This window comes from Misgurnus anguillicaudatus, chromosome 3 (genome assembly GCF_027580225.2).
Source record: "Misgurnus anguillicaudatus chromosome 3, ASM2758022v2, whole genome shotgun sequence".
NCBI classification, from domain to species: Eukaryota; Metazoa; Chordata; class Actinopteri; order Cypriniformes; family Cobitidae; genus Misgurnus; species Misgurnus anguillicaudatus.
The window spans coordinates 9,438,352-9,452,627 of NC_073339.2; the positions used below are offsets into that span (position 1 = coordinate 9,438,352).

Here is a 14,276-nt window from a genome sequence, read left to right on the forward strand (position 1 = left end):
GCATTAAAACTGTTACGTGTTGGGGTCCATTAAAGTAAGAAAAATTAAAGAAAAATCCTGTAATGTCTTCCTCAAAAAACATAATTTCTTCTTGACGGAACAAAAAAAGACATCAACATTTTGGATGGGTGAGTAAATTATCTGGATTTTTTTTTTTTAAGAAAATTGACTAATCCTTTAACAATAACTTTGCATTACTAAAAATCAGACAAAGCCTTTGCTGCTGCTTTCCTCTTGAGCACGACTGCATCTTCACAAACCTCAAGGTTTTTCTCACCTTGCTGTAAATAGCAGCACTTTCTCATTGATCTGTTAGTAGCAAACGCTCAGTGGTTCCCCGCTGTTGTGAAACCATACGACAGCGGACGACTCGATGCCTATTAGCAGCAAAGTGGATCAAACTGCTTGATGGAGGGGTGAAGAAAAGCTCTAGATGTCTTGTGCCAAAGATCAAGCATTTGGCTTACCGATGTCTTACCCAGACCGGCGGCTCAACCCATCATGCAAACTGTTCTTTCGGTTAGTGTGCATGAATAGCGAACCAATCCACAAATTAAGGCCCTTTAAAATCGGCATACTTCTTTTTGGGAATGTCTCCAGCTTCTAAAAGAATAAGCATCCAGCATTAGCTAAACCGAACTGAATGAAGATAAAAGCTGTTTTGGCTAACCGCTCGGTGTGGATTTTAATGAAGTTCTGGGGACGCTAATTAGACTGAGATTATTTATAATGTCTTTTTAACAGGATCTGAAATAAAGCCATCCCAAACCCACGGCAGGTGGTACTACATGCCACACTTTTGTATCCTAATCACAATCCATTAGCAGAAAGTTTAAGCTCCTTTGAAGTATCTCGTAACTGAGACATGTATTCACGTCCAAAGAAAACAGCAGCATGTCGTAGGCCCGTGTCACGAATTAACCATGAAACACCTAGCTTTGAGGATGTCAGAAGGTACACTGTACGATGCAGCAAAACATAAATACAATTTCTGCAGGATTACACGGCTTATTCAGTCCACCGCCATGTTGATTCCAAACCGATGCTGTGAGAGATGGATGTCTAGAGCGTGCGTTTTGTATCAGGAATTAGCCATCAAAACAGAAAATACATAGTTTACAAATTTTCATAGGACGAAAAAACTCAGAAAATGCAGATTGTTAAAAGGGACACTCCACTTTTTTTGAAAATAGGCTCATTTTCCAGCTCACCTAGAGTTAAACATTTGATTTTTCCGTTTTGGAGTCCATTCAGCTGATCTCCAGGTCTGGCGCTAGCACTTTTAGCATAGCTTAGCATAATCCATTGAATCTTGTTAGACCATTAGCATCACGCTCAAAAATAACTAAAGAGTTTGGATATTTTTCATATTTAACACTTGACTCTTCTGTAGTTACATTAGGGCTTTTCACACCTGAAATTGTTAACCCTGGGTTATTCTAAACCCAGGGTTAACTGAATCCTGGGTTATTTTTTTTGTTTCACACTGTTCAAACTTAACCAGGGGTTAAGAGATAACCCTGGGTATTCATAATTTGACGTTTCACACTGTGCATTCCTAAACCCTGGGTCAGGAGTCTCCAACCCAGTTTCAACACACCTGTCTGTAATTATCAAGCCTTGATTAGCTACTTCAACTGTGTTTAATTCGAATCATAACATTCTAACCCTGCTTCGTTTCACACTGCATGCGTTTGGCACCACAATGCAGGGTTAACACCACAAATGCGGTGCTAACCCTGCTCCAGAGCAGGGTTTCATAACCCTGGGTAAAAAGCGGTGCTAACACCGCTTTCAAATTACAGGTGTGAAACGCTCCTTAACCCAGGGTTAAAAGCAGGGTTTAGAATGAAGATAACCCAGGGTTAAGCGCAGTGTGAAAACCCCTATTAGGGCTTTTCACACCTGAAATTGTTAACCCTGGGTTATTCTAAACCCAGGGTTAACGGAATCCTGGGTTATTTTTTTCATGTTTCACACTGTTCAAACTTAACCAGGGGTTAAGAGATAACCCTGGGTATTCATAATTTGACGTTTCACACTGTGCATTCCTAAACCCTGGGTCAGGAGTCTCCAACCCAGTTTCAACACACCTGTCTGTAATTATCAAGCCTTGATTAGCTACTTCAACTGTGTTTAATTCGAATCATAACATTCTAACCCTGCTTCGTTTCACACTGCATGCGTTTGGCACCACAATGCAGGGTTAACACCACAAATGCGGTGCTAACCCTGCTCCAGAGCAGGGTTTCATAACCCTGGGTAAAAAGCGGTGCTAACACCGCTTTCAAATTACAGGTGTGAAACGCTCCTTAACCCAGGGTTAAAAGCAGGGTTTAGAATGAAGATAACCCAGGGTTAAGCGCAGTGTGAAAACCCCTAATGTGTACTAAGACCGACAGAAAATTAAAAGTTGTGATTTTCTAGGCAGATATGGCTAAGAACTATACTCTCATTCTGGCGTAATGATCAAGGACTTTGCTGCCGTAACATGGCTGCAGGAGGCGCAATGATATACCCACTGCCCGAAAATAGTCCCCTGCTATTGAAAGTTACCAAAGAGACTATTTTCAGGCAATGTGTAAATTCAAAGCACCTAATGCAGTCATGTTATGGTAGCAAAGTTTTTTGATAATTATGCCAGAATGAGAGTATAGTTCCTAGCCATATCTGCTTAGAAAATCGCAACTTTTACATTTCCGTCGGTCTTAGTAGTACACGATATAACTACAGAAGAGTCAAGTTCACAGCCTTGTTTTGAAATCAACATGGTGGCAGACTGAATAAGGTGTATAGGAGACCTTGTAGAATAAGTTTTATTCAAGGACAATTTCGAATGAGAGTTTATCCTAAAGAATTGAAATAGAGACTATAAAGAGTAAATCAATGTACAAGTACAACTTCAGTAAAAGAGAAACGGTAATTAAAGCTGTTTACACCGAGGCAAATAGAAAAGGCAGAGTGAATTGCAGACGAAAAGTCTGTATATACAAAGTAAAAAAACGAAAAGCATTCAGATGCTTTAATGCAAGATACCGCACCAAGATCGAGGGTTTCATTTACATTCAACGCACATACTGATAAAATATATGAAGGGCTCGGATGCAAAAGCCACTAAATGCCACTTCCGTCAAAAATGAGATAATGACATTAATCAAATGCTCTCGGCATGTATTATACGTTCATCAAATATGTATTTTTGCTTCAAATACGTTAATCCCGGCTATAGGGCTGCAAAATTCTGTGAATTTTCAAGGCTGGAAACTTTCCATGGGAATTAACATGAATTAATGGGAATAAACAGGGAACTTTGCAAAATTGCAGAGTAGCCCATAAAGGGAACTTAAATGACGCAGTATAATTTTGTTTAAAGTAGAGCCCGACCGATATATTGGCAGGCCGATATTATCGGCAGATATTAGGCATTTTCCAAACTATCGGTATCGGCATTCATAATGGCCGATAAATGAATATTAAAAAAAAAAAACCGGACGAAACAGCCTTCATTAGATTTCCTCACTGTTGGTGTTTTTTACAGAGCACTCTGAACCAGTAGCTGCTGGTGGGGTCCAAATTTAGGCGTCTAGCAACTGCCTGAGTCAAGTGAATAGCAATTTATATTTTGCTGTTGTTATTTATCAGAACTTAACAGAATTTGTCTCCAGTCCTTTTCAAAGTTATATATAAGTATATATAAGTCTTTTAAAACTGGTAACTTTGATTTGGTTGTTGTCGTTTTTTGTGTTTTTGTTCAAAGGCCTTTACGTTTCATATCTTAAGTTTGTATTTTTATACATTTTATCTATCAGAACTTTAATATATTTTGATGTTCCTCTGTTCTGTTGTGACAATAAAAGAAACAAGTTTCTTTTTAAAATGAATTATCATATTATTTTAGTTAAAACTACAAATAACTAATGTTAGGGAAATCTGTTAATGTTTTGTTGCGCGTTTCTGAAAGAAAAAAATCGGCCGATATATCGGAATATCGGATTTTAAAACCAACAAACATTTGCCTTCAAAATCCTTTATCGGTCGGGCTCTAGTTTAAAGTGGTGGTTCAATGGTATTTCAAGCATTCTGACTTATTAACAAGGTTATAGAGTTGTTTCCTCATGCTAAACGTAGACAAAGTGTCAAAAAAGCAGCTGGGAGTGTTACAGAGTATGTCTGGGCCGAATGCACTTCGTCAGGGTTCCTACAAGTTTCGGAAAGTTTTTTCCGATTACGGGTCCAGCTGACGTTTCAGAAGTTTTCTATACGTATGACTTCTTTATATGGGCACTTCCCCCGGAAAACCCCGCCCTCCCGTTTATCAGCGGGAGATGCTAGAACTTGCAAACATCGTATCACGCGAGACAGCTTTGTTTAATTTCAAAACTCAACAATGGCACGAAAGAAGAAGTGTGTTTTTGGATGTAAGGAGAAGAAATCCAGCCTTATGAAAACAATGGATTTAGTTTATTATTCGGGGTAGCAGCGGAGTTTTGCGTGTGTGTTTGATGCGCTGGATGGGTCACGAGTTGCATGCGGTAAGTAAGACTTCTGTCTTATGTTGTAAATATGCGCGTGCATATTATATAAATGACACAAACATGTAGTGAATCATAAGTTATAAGTGTTGTATAGTGTTGCATGACTCGTACTCGATCCACCCGCGGTAGTAACTCCTCCTTCTTCATTTTTTCGTACGTTATCGGAAAGATTCGGTAAAGCTAATCTTTCTTTTATAATCTGATTAAACTAAAGACTCTTCAGAGATATAAAGGATGTAATACTACTCTATAGGTACTCCAGATTAACATCAGAAATGCAGAAACAGCATGTGTTACGTGAGCTTTAAAGCGCACACTCTGGACGTCCATCCCCCACAGCCTCGTTTTGGAATCAACATATAAGGCGTATAGGAGACCTTGTAGAATAAGTTTTATTCAAGGACAATTGCGAATGAGAGTTTATCCTAAAGAATGGAGATGGAAAGAGGCTATAAAGAGTAAATCAATGTACAAGTGCAACTTCAGTAAAAGAGAAAAGCTGTTTACACCGAGGTGAAATGAAAAGGCAGAGTGAATTGCAGACGAAAAGTCTGTATATAAAAAGTAAAAAAACAAAAAGCATTCAGATGCTTTAATGCAAGATACCGCACAAAGATCGAGGGTTTCATTTACATGCAACACACATACTGATAAAATATATAAAGGGCTAAGATGCAAAAGCCGCTAAAGGCCACCTCTGTCAAAAATGAGATAATGATATAAATCAAATCCTCTCGGCACATATTATACGTTAATCACATATGTACCTTTACTTCAAATGCATAAATCCCGGCTATAAGGTTGCAACATTTTATGAATTTTCAAGGCTAGAAACTTCTCATGGGGATTAACGTGAATTAATGGGAATAAATTGGGAACTTTGCAAAATTGAAGTTAAAAAAATCTTGCAGCATAATTTTAAAACAACAAGATTTAATGCAATTTCAGTAAAATTTCTCCAACGCACATTCTTCAGTCACATGCACAGTGATTATTAAGAGGCTGTTTACACTTGGCATTAACATGCACTTTCGTCGATCGGATCACAAGTGGACGAAGTTAATGCCAAGTGTAAACAGGGTTCAAAAAGTTTTGAGCTTGTCGACTTTCGACCACATTCAGAGGTAGTCGAAAGCACTTTCGATCTGACTGCTTTTGTAGTGTAAACGTGCATGTGGTTGAATGTGTTCGAACAGCCACACGGACCGCCTTCTCTCCGCCCATTTATCTAATCTGAGGTACTGAACACAATGTTTTACGTCTTTTCTGACTTCTGGCGCGAACACACGGTGAACAGCGCTATTTTTAGCCTTTCATTGATAAAACTTAAGCGGCTGATCTCCGCAGTTTCATTTTGCGAGCTTGTGTAAGTTGCGCGATCTTATTTCATCAATTGCGCTGAAATTTCAGAGAAAGCTTTAACAATACATGTACAAAACACTATGCAGCATGTTTACTTACAATAAAAGCAGTGTAATATTAGCTTGCGTCCATACACGCTAAAAAATATTGGGTTGTTTTTGACCCCGGGCTGAGTAACTATAGGACACATTTCTGGGTTAAAATGACCCAAATAATGGGTTGTTTTAACCCAACTGCTGGGTTGTTTCAGCATGGTTGATTAACAATAACCCAGCAGTTGGGTTAAAACCACCCATTATTTGGGTCATTTTAACCCAGAAATGTGTTCTGTCCTATAGTTACCCAGCCCTGGGTTAAATATTTTTATTTAGAGTGTATAAACTCATCATTACTCCCGCTCGTGTTTAAATAACAGGAGAAAGACTCGCCCACCGTCTTACAGACCACCCCCTCAAAGTATTCAGGACAGAAGTGGTCAAAAGTGGACAAAAGAGACGGATTTAAATACCAGGTGTAAACGTAATGTGTCTCTCTCTTGTCCACTTGTGATCCAATCAACAAAAACACATCTTAATACCAAGTGTAAACAGCCCCAAAAGGGCCATTGAGGCCACACCCCCTTCATGTACTTGCATTCTTCCATAACACGCACAGATCATTTCTTAAAATCCTGCACACTAAATAATGTCAAAATGTCCATCTTTGCAAATCCTTCAGAAATCATTAATATTAAAATGATTTCAGAAATGTTTTTGATCAAATAAATCCACGACTTGATGAGCGCAAGTATCAGATTTTTCCAAATTTGTATGACCTTGCATGCATGTCTGCTTATAAGCAAACAAAATGTTTATTTATGTTTGTATATGATATAGTTTATATACATTTTCCAATAATTCCAATTTGGAATATATATCCAAAATTCCCCAGATTAAGTTCCCATGGAAAGTTTACCGGAAACTTTCCGCACCTTTGCAACCCTAATCCCGGCTTCAGTCCATTCAGAAATATTTTGGCATGTACTTAGAGGGTTTCACGGTGAAATACAGTCAAATTTGTAAAATACCAATTAAATTATTAAAGGTGCAGTGTGTAAATTTTAGCAGCATCTAGTGGTGAGGTTGTGAACTGCAACCAATGGCTCAGTCCACTGCTCACCCCTCGCTTTTGAAACCCATAGAAAAGCTACGGTAGCCACCAACAGACAAACATGTCATCGTTGAAGACAACTTAGTAAAAAAGTTTGTCTGTTAAGGGCTTCTGTAGAAACATGGCTGCACAAAATGGCAACTTCCATGTAAGGGGACCCTCGGTATGTAGATAAAAACGTCTTATTCTAAGGTAATAAAAACATAACGGTACATTATAAGAGGTCTTTATACACCCCTGATAATATAGTTTTGTATATTATTTTGCATTTCTGTCAAGAGATCCTTCTAAAAATTACACACTGCACCTTTAAGTGATTAAATTAAATTATTAAGTGACATTTGTGAAAATAAGGCATTTAAATTACTGACAAATAAAATTTCACTGCATTGCTATTAAAGTGAAATTACTCAACCTAAGCATAAGAGCCTCATAAAAATGCTCATCTACAAAAAATGACCCACGCACTTAGAGGGTTTTGCATCTGAAACTTGCTTTGGTCATAAAAGCGTCTGCCAAATGTCTAAATGTAATTGTCATGACCTAATGACACTTATGTTGTTAGTTTTCTGCATTCAGTATCAGTGTTTCGCAACAATGAAATCATCCTTGGCATCCGGTACTGTGTGATTAGACATCAGTCTGTGCTCTTTACAAAAGCAAAGGGGTGAAATGTACGTCACAGTCATTCTCAGACACCTAATGTCATAATCAGACGAAGCTGGTGGTCCTTTCCCAAAGATGAACATTGTATAGCATGAAATCATAGGAGGCTTAAGTATGTTTCTACTACACAAGCAAATACTGTACCATTTTGTTTGGTCGGTTGTACTGAAAGGGATTTAACAAATAAAACAAACTTTTAGTTTTTCTTATTTGGCTGAAAATACCGGACGTTGACAAAGAGCCTAACGTCAACATCCTTGTTAGCCGTTTCTTCCGTCTGAGGACCGCCATCAATTACTTGGCATAGGGAAAATAATAAAAGATAATGCCAGTGCTGTAGAAGCAAATTTCTTTATTAGTCTCTCGGAGGCTGGCTTTCTTTTTTCGCTGAAGTTGTGTCTTTTTTCCTTTCACGACTGCTTTTTTTGTCCTTTTAATGAAGTACTTTGCCTCGAGCTGCGGAAAGCGCAAGTTGAAGTCATGCAATGTTGACGACAAAGTTTATTATTCACGGAAACGAACGCGGCCGTGTTCAACAGGTACCTCAAATACGAGTTTGTACAAACAACTCTCCTTTCACATCATTAACCACGTCTAGTCATTTTAAACTAGCGTAGCCACTGTATAGCATCTTTAAAATGATACTATTGTTTTTACAAAACCAGTGATTTCTAACCCCAAGGAAGCGATTTGTATCTGTCGACGCACGGTTTCAGGCGAACAGCAAACACAACCTTTTAATCATTTATGCAAATGAATCCCTAGGCCCAAGTTACATAAGATAATACAAGACAATAACTCAGGAACTCCCGACAGCGCAGGCAACATTCAAGCTCAACGCCTTAACAGAAATCCTCATCTCGACATTTCCTGAGGAACTGTTCTCTAAGAAAAGAGCAATCTGTTGTAATTTACCATCACGAGGGCACGCAATCACTTTCCAGATCTTTTACAATCATTCAACGGTAGAATAATCTTCCGAACTCCATGTGCCGTTTGATCCACAACAATTTACTAGAAGACACTTCCTGGGAAAACATATTGAAAAGCAGAACATAATCTTTCTAAACATCCTCATGCGTGATCAAGATCATACATAATGTGGCGATATTACAGCACTGAATGATTGTGCTTCTTTCTTTAAAAATAAATCTATAAAGAGATACAGGTGTGAGTTTTGGGGGTTCTGGGCGAACAGTAACAGCTGGATAAGGACCTCCAGTACCAGTAGCAGATCATTTTCAAAAAATAGTAACATTTCTAATTTATATTTCCATTAGTTTAGATGTAAGATTAATTATTTATGTCAATGTCTGTAATTTTTTTTTTTTTGGGGGCTATTTTGCCATTATTTGATAGACACTGATTAAGAGACGAAAGGGTGGAGAGAGGGGTATTGGATCGGCAAAGGACCTCAAGCCGGGATTCAAAATCTGGTTGCCGGAAGTGCGTCTGCACCATATGTCGGAGCACCGTCCACTACACCATCGGCTCCGACAATGTCTGTGATTTTCATAAAAAATAACACTTTACAATAAGGATGTATTTGTTAATATTAGTTAATGTATTAACTAACATTCAGTAATAGTGTTTTTCAGCATTTATCAATCTTTGTTAATGCCAATATAATTGTTAACTAATGTTAACAGTTACAACTTTTGGTTTACAAAAATTCCATATGTACCTGTAAATGCTAACATGAACTAAGATAAATAAATGCGGTTGAGGCATTAGTTCATGTTACCTACAGTACTGCATTAACTAATGTTAACAAATCATGCATTGTTTTGAAGATTTTTAATAGAGAATGTCAAACTATAAATACTATAACTATAACTTTTTTTATTTGCTAATTCTCAATTTGCCAGCATGAGTCACAAATGATGCAGCAGCAAACAGAAATAGAAAAATAGTTTTTTGAAAGGAAATTCATATACAAAAAACAACGACTGATGGTTATGTCGAAAACGTAAACAGGCTGGTGTAAACATACACTTGCATAAAGCATCTATATTTGTCCACATCCATGTTGATTAGAGTATTAAAAACCTGAAAAGTGTTAAATTAAGCTAAATTTAGAACAGATAAAAATGTGCAATTAATTTGCGATTATTCACGAGTTAAAGGTGGAAAAGAGGAAGTTTGTTTAATAAATTTTTGCAATATTACTTGAAAACTGTCTTTACTAAATGATAAAAGACTATTTATTAGGTGCCCTGAAACTAATAATAATAACATTAAAGGTATAGTGGAGGATAGCGGAGGATTTTCTCAAATTTTAGAAAAGAACCGCCTTCTCCACTTTTTTAAAAAATGCAATTGCGCAACACTCCTGATTGACAACTAGGAGGACCAATAGTCTTGATGATCCACCCGGAAAAAGAAAATCCTCCACAACCAGCCAATCATTGACGCAATCAGAACTTGGACTGATTAATATTAAAATACATCAGTGCCCTTAGTTTGGCCTCAAAATGCACACAAGTAATGTTTTTAGTAAGGAATTTTGGTTAAAACCAAATATATTTCCAAATTAAACTAAGGTCTAGTCTTGGCTTAAGCTAATCCCTGTCTGGGAAACCACCCCTCTAAAAATTAAATTGAACTAGCTTAAGTTATTTTAACTTTATTTTCATAATTTATAGCAATTTCTCTCTAGTCAAGAAAGTTGAAATTAATTGTAAATTAAATTAAATTGATTAAACTTAAAAATTGAAGTGCAACAAGAAACAGATAATGTCAAGGATCAAACATACAAATAGCAAATTTTGATATGTCTCATATTAAACAAGGTTTATTTTGTTTGTATCGCTTTACTGTAAGTATTGCTCGTCTCATTCTCGTCTCGTCGAAGTTGAAAATAGTCTGAATAAGCTAGATAATTGCATCACCCATAATGAGCTAATGTTAAACCCACTTGCTTCTAAATTACATAAAAGACAAACATTAGGCTAAGCTATTACAGAGAGCTTAAATCTATGCTTATAATAAGAGCTTAGCAAATTGACAGATGCCAATATCTTCTGGCGTATGTTGTTCATATGTGACCCTAGACCACAAAACCAGTCGTAAGTCACACAGGTATATAGCAATAGCCAACAATACATTGTATGGGTCAAAATTATAATTTTGTCTTTTATGCCAAAATCATTATGATATTATGTAAATGAAAAAATGTATATGAGCAATAGTAAGGTCTTAGTAGGGTCCCTAACTTAGTCAATGCCACTAATAGAAACAGGCCACTAAGATTTGTTAAACAGTTTCCCACAGGAAGCAACTCTTATAACTATTATACAGTAACACCTACAGTAAATGACAACGTCATCTCTAAATGTTTAAAATACATCATATCCGCCATTTAGGGACAAACATGTACAGTATAATATAATGCAAAAAGCTACTGACCCCAATATGGAAGTTTCCAGTGAAGTAATCGAGGTTTGTCTGGATGAAGCCGATATTGGTCAGCCCGAGCTGAGTGCATCTTTCTCTCGCCCTGACCAGCGACTCTTCCTTATTCTCAATGAGAATAACCTAATTGATGACAAAATGACTTATTTGACTATACCGCATATATAACGTCTTATAACTGACTGGTTTATTGGCAAATTACTGAATGGTTTATCTCAAAAGGTTCTTCTTTTGAAAGGTATTTCATCTTTTATTAAGATAATACAGACAATAATCCACATCTTTACCCAATAATCCACTGAAGCGTCTAATGCATATTCACGCTCAGGAAGTATTTCAATAAAGTTGGATTTTCTCTCCGCACTGATTACAGCAGTAAGTTAGTGAGACGATGTATTGTAAAACGAGTTTATTTTTACACTGTCTACAAATGAGTTCACCTGGGAGGAAGACAGATTTTGTTTCTCTTTTCTGTCTCGGTTAACTTGAACTTGCTACACATGAGCAAATCGCAAAACTCTTACCTGACATTTAGGAAGCATGTGCGCCAAAACAATTCCAACGTGGCCCTAAGAATACAAACAGAGAAGAATGAAAGGAATTTGAAACCACAAACCTCAAAGAGCTGATCAGATCAAAGTCTGGTCAGGGGAACGTAGTCGCCCGTCCAAATATTGACCTGTTGCTTGTGGGCCACAATATCTCTGAATTTGTAACCCAGAGGGTTTATATTTATGTGCAAAGATTACATGAGGTGACACAGGATGGGAACAATTGTGTGACAAACAGTTGTGTCCCAAAACTACCTACCCCCCCACTGCAGAAATCCACCACGGTCTGGCCTGGCTGGGCCATCTCTGTTACCATGGCAACCAGATTGTTGAGCTGCTGTTGTTTTCGTACGGCACGGGCGTCCGACATCTTGCCTTTGGGAGATAGAAAATGTCAACGTTGATCTTCATTAACAGACACAAACTGCAAGGAAATTATTAAACCATTTCACGTTGCTGCATATTGCTCAATAATTCTTGAACAAAATAATTTTACTTTGGGTTTTATATTTCCCTAAAAAAAAGCATGTTCAAAAGTTAAGGTGCATCATGCCGTGTTGTAATTACAGCAATTACGCAATTTCAACTTGTAAAAAGCATTCACATCCTCATAAAGCTTGTAATTACAACTTTAGGTTGGGAGTTTTCTGAAAACTACACCTTGTACGACGTGATCACAGCAGTTATTTTTGTTACGCAGTTTCTGTGTTCAGCAATATTTAGCATAAAAAATTTAATTAAATGTTGTAATTATGTATTTTAAACTCCCAACAATTTTCTTTTACACAAATCATTTTGCCATTGTTACAATACATTTGCTTTAGAAACGCTTAATCCCTAGTCCGAAGACGTGGACAACTTGTGTTGTCATCTCGAAACAACAATGCTATTTCATGCATTTTGACTTCTTAACACTGTTTAAGAGTTGAAATTCCTTATGCTAAGCATAGGCAAAATGTCAAAAAAAGCTGTTGGACGTGTGACAGAGTATTTCTATGCCGGATGTACTGTTCTAGGGTTCGTACAAGCTTCTGTAAGTTTTTTTCTAACATGAAAGATTCATAGGTCAGACAAAAACAGTTTGGCAAGATGAGAAATTCAAAAATCTTCTTTAAAAAACTTATTTAAAAGCATGCATTCGGTATGTGTCAATGCACATAGTGTATTTATGTTGTTTTTTATGCAATAAAAAGTGCATTTGCACCATTTTAATGAAAGTTAAGACTGAATGAACCTCAGGGTTTCTCGCAGCACTTTGCAGTTCGGGCGGCCCACCTAAGCTGGGAAACCCTACCGCCTTCACTAGGTGTCCAAAAAAAACTCATACGTCCGAAATGAGAATAACTAGCCAGTTGATAAAACATCTCGGAGAAATTCATTCATTACACAGCTATTCCCGTTATAGGTATCTGTTAAAACATTTAATTCATTAATAATCTAGCATTTGTTCATTTTCTGTCATAGTTTCTTCAAAATTAAGTTTTATTTGAGTGTTTTAAATAAAAATATTTATATGCCCCCCCAGGCCTGCCCACCCACCAAACCCTACCACCTGAACTAATACATTTTCTGCGGGAAACCCTGGACCTGAAAATGTCAAATGGTGTAACCGCCAATTGCGCCAAAGAAATATTAAATATTTCATCCACCATGATGGCATGTTAGCATAATCATATAAAAATTCATTTTAAAATATAATGTTATTAGTTATTTCTAAATGTACATTTTAATGCATTTTTGTTATATTTGTGCTCACATATGCTTAAAACAGCTCTGTTTTCTAAATAATCTTTGACAAATGATGTAAAAATCGATGTAAAAAAATCATATTACCCTAAACTAGATTATTATATTTTATTCCACATTTTTTATGAATTTATTTAAATTTTCATTTAAAAAAATACTACTTACGCCAACTGACACAGACCAGTTACACCACATTGACGTTTTTGCAATTATCCCCCAAATATTCTTAAAATTTTAACCTTTTTACATTTAAAGGGGGGGGGGGGGGGGTTCAATGGTATTTCAAGCATTCTGACTTATTAACACAGTTATAGAGTTATTTCCTCATGCTAAACGTAGGCAAAGTGTCAAAAAAGCAATTGGGCGTGTTACAGAGCATTTCTGTGCCGAATGCACTTCATCAGGGTTCATACAAGTTTCGGAAAGTTTTTTTCGATTACAGGTCCAACTGACGTTTCAGGGGTTTTCTATACGTATCACTTCTCTATATGGGCACTTCCCCCGGAAAACCCCGCCCACCCGTCAATCAGCGGGAGACGCTAGAGCTTGCAAACGTCTTATCACGCGACTCAGCTTTGTTTAATTTCAAAACTCAACAATGGCATGAAAGAAGAAGTGTGTTTTTGGATGTAAGAAGAAATCCAGCCTTATGAAAACAATGGATGTAGTTTATTATCCGGGGTAGCAGCGGAGTTTTGCGTGTGTGTTTGATGCGCTGGATTGTCCCAACCGGGTCATGAGTTGCATGCGGTAAGTAAGACTTCTGTCTTATGTTGGAAATAGGCTCGTGCATATTATATAAATGACACGAACATGTAGTGAATCATAAGTAATAAGTGTTGTATAGTGTTGC

At 37.1% G+C, this 14,276-nt stretch overlaps 1 protein-coding gene across 3 annotated transcripts in view; it reads right to left on the bottom strand.

Annotated features, from left to right (window-relative positions):
* gstcd (glutathione S-transferase, C-terminal domain containing) overlaps window positions 1–14,276 on the bottom strand; it is a 78,315-nt gene that overhangs the window by 14,706 nt on the left and 49,333 nt on the right. For all 3 annotated transcript variants that reach the window (XR_012365516.1, XR_012365519.1, XM_073861007.1), the window contains exons 6-8: window positions 11,937–12,052; window positions 11,651–11,695; window positions 11,121–11,249 (exon numbers count right to left, since the gene is read on the bottom strand). Coding sequence is in view for 1 of the 3 variants with exons in the window: in XM_073861007.1 (XP_073717108.1) it covers window positions 11,121–11,249; window positions 11,651–11,695; window positions 11,937–12,052 (290 nt within the window). In the remaining 2 variants the exon portion in view is untranslated. The remainder of the gene's footprint in view (window positions 1–11,120; window positions 11,250–11,650; window positions 11,696–11,936; window positions 12,053–14,276) is intronic.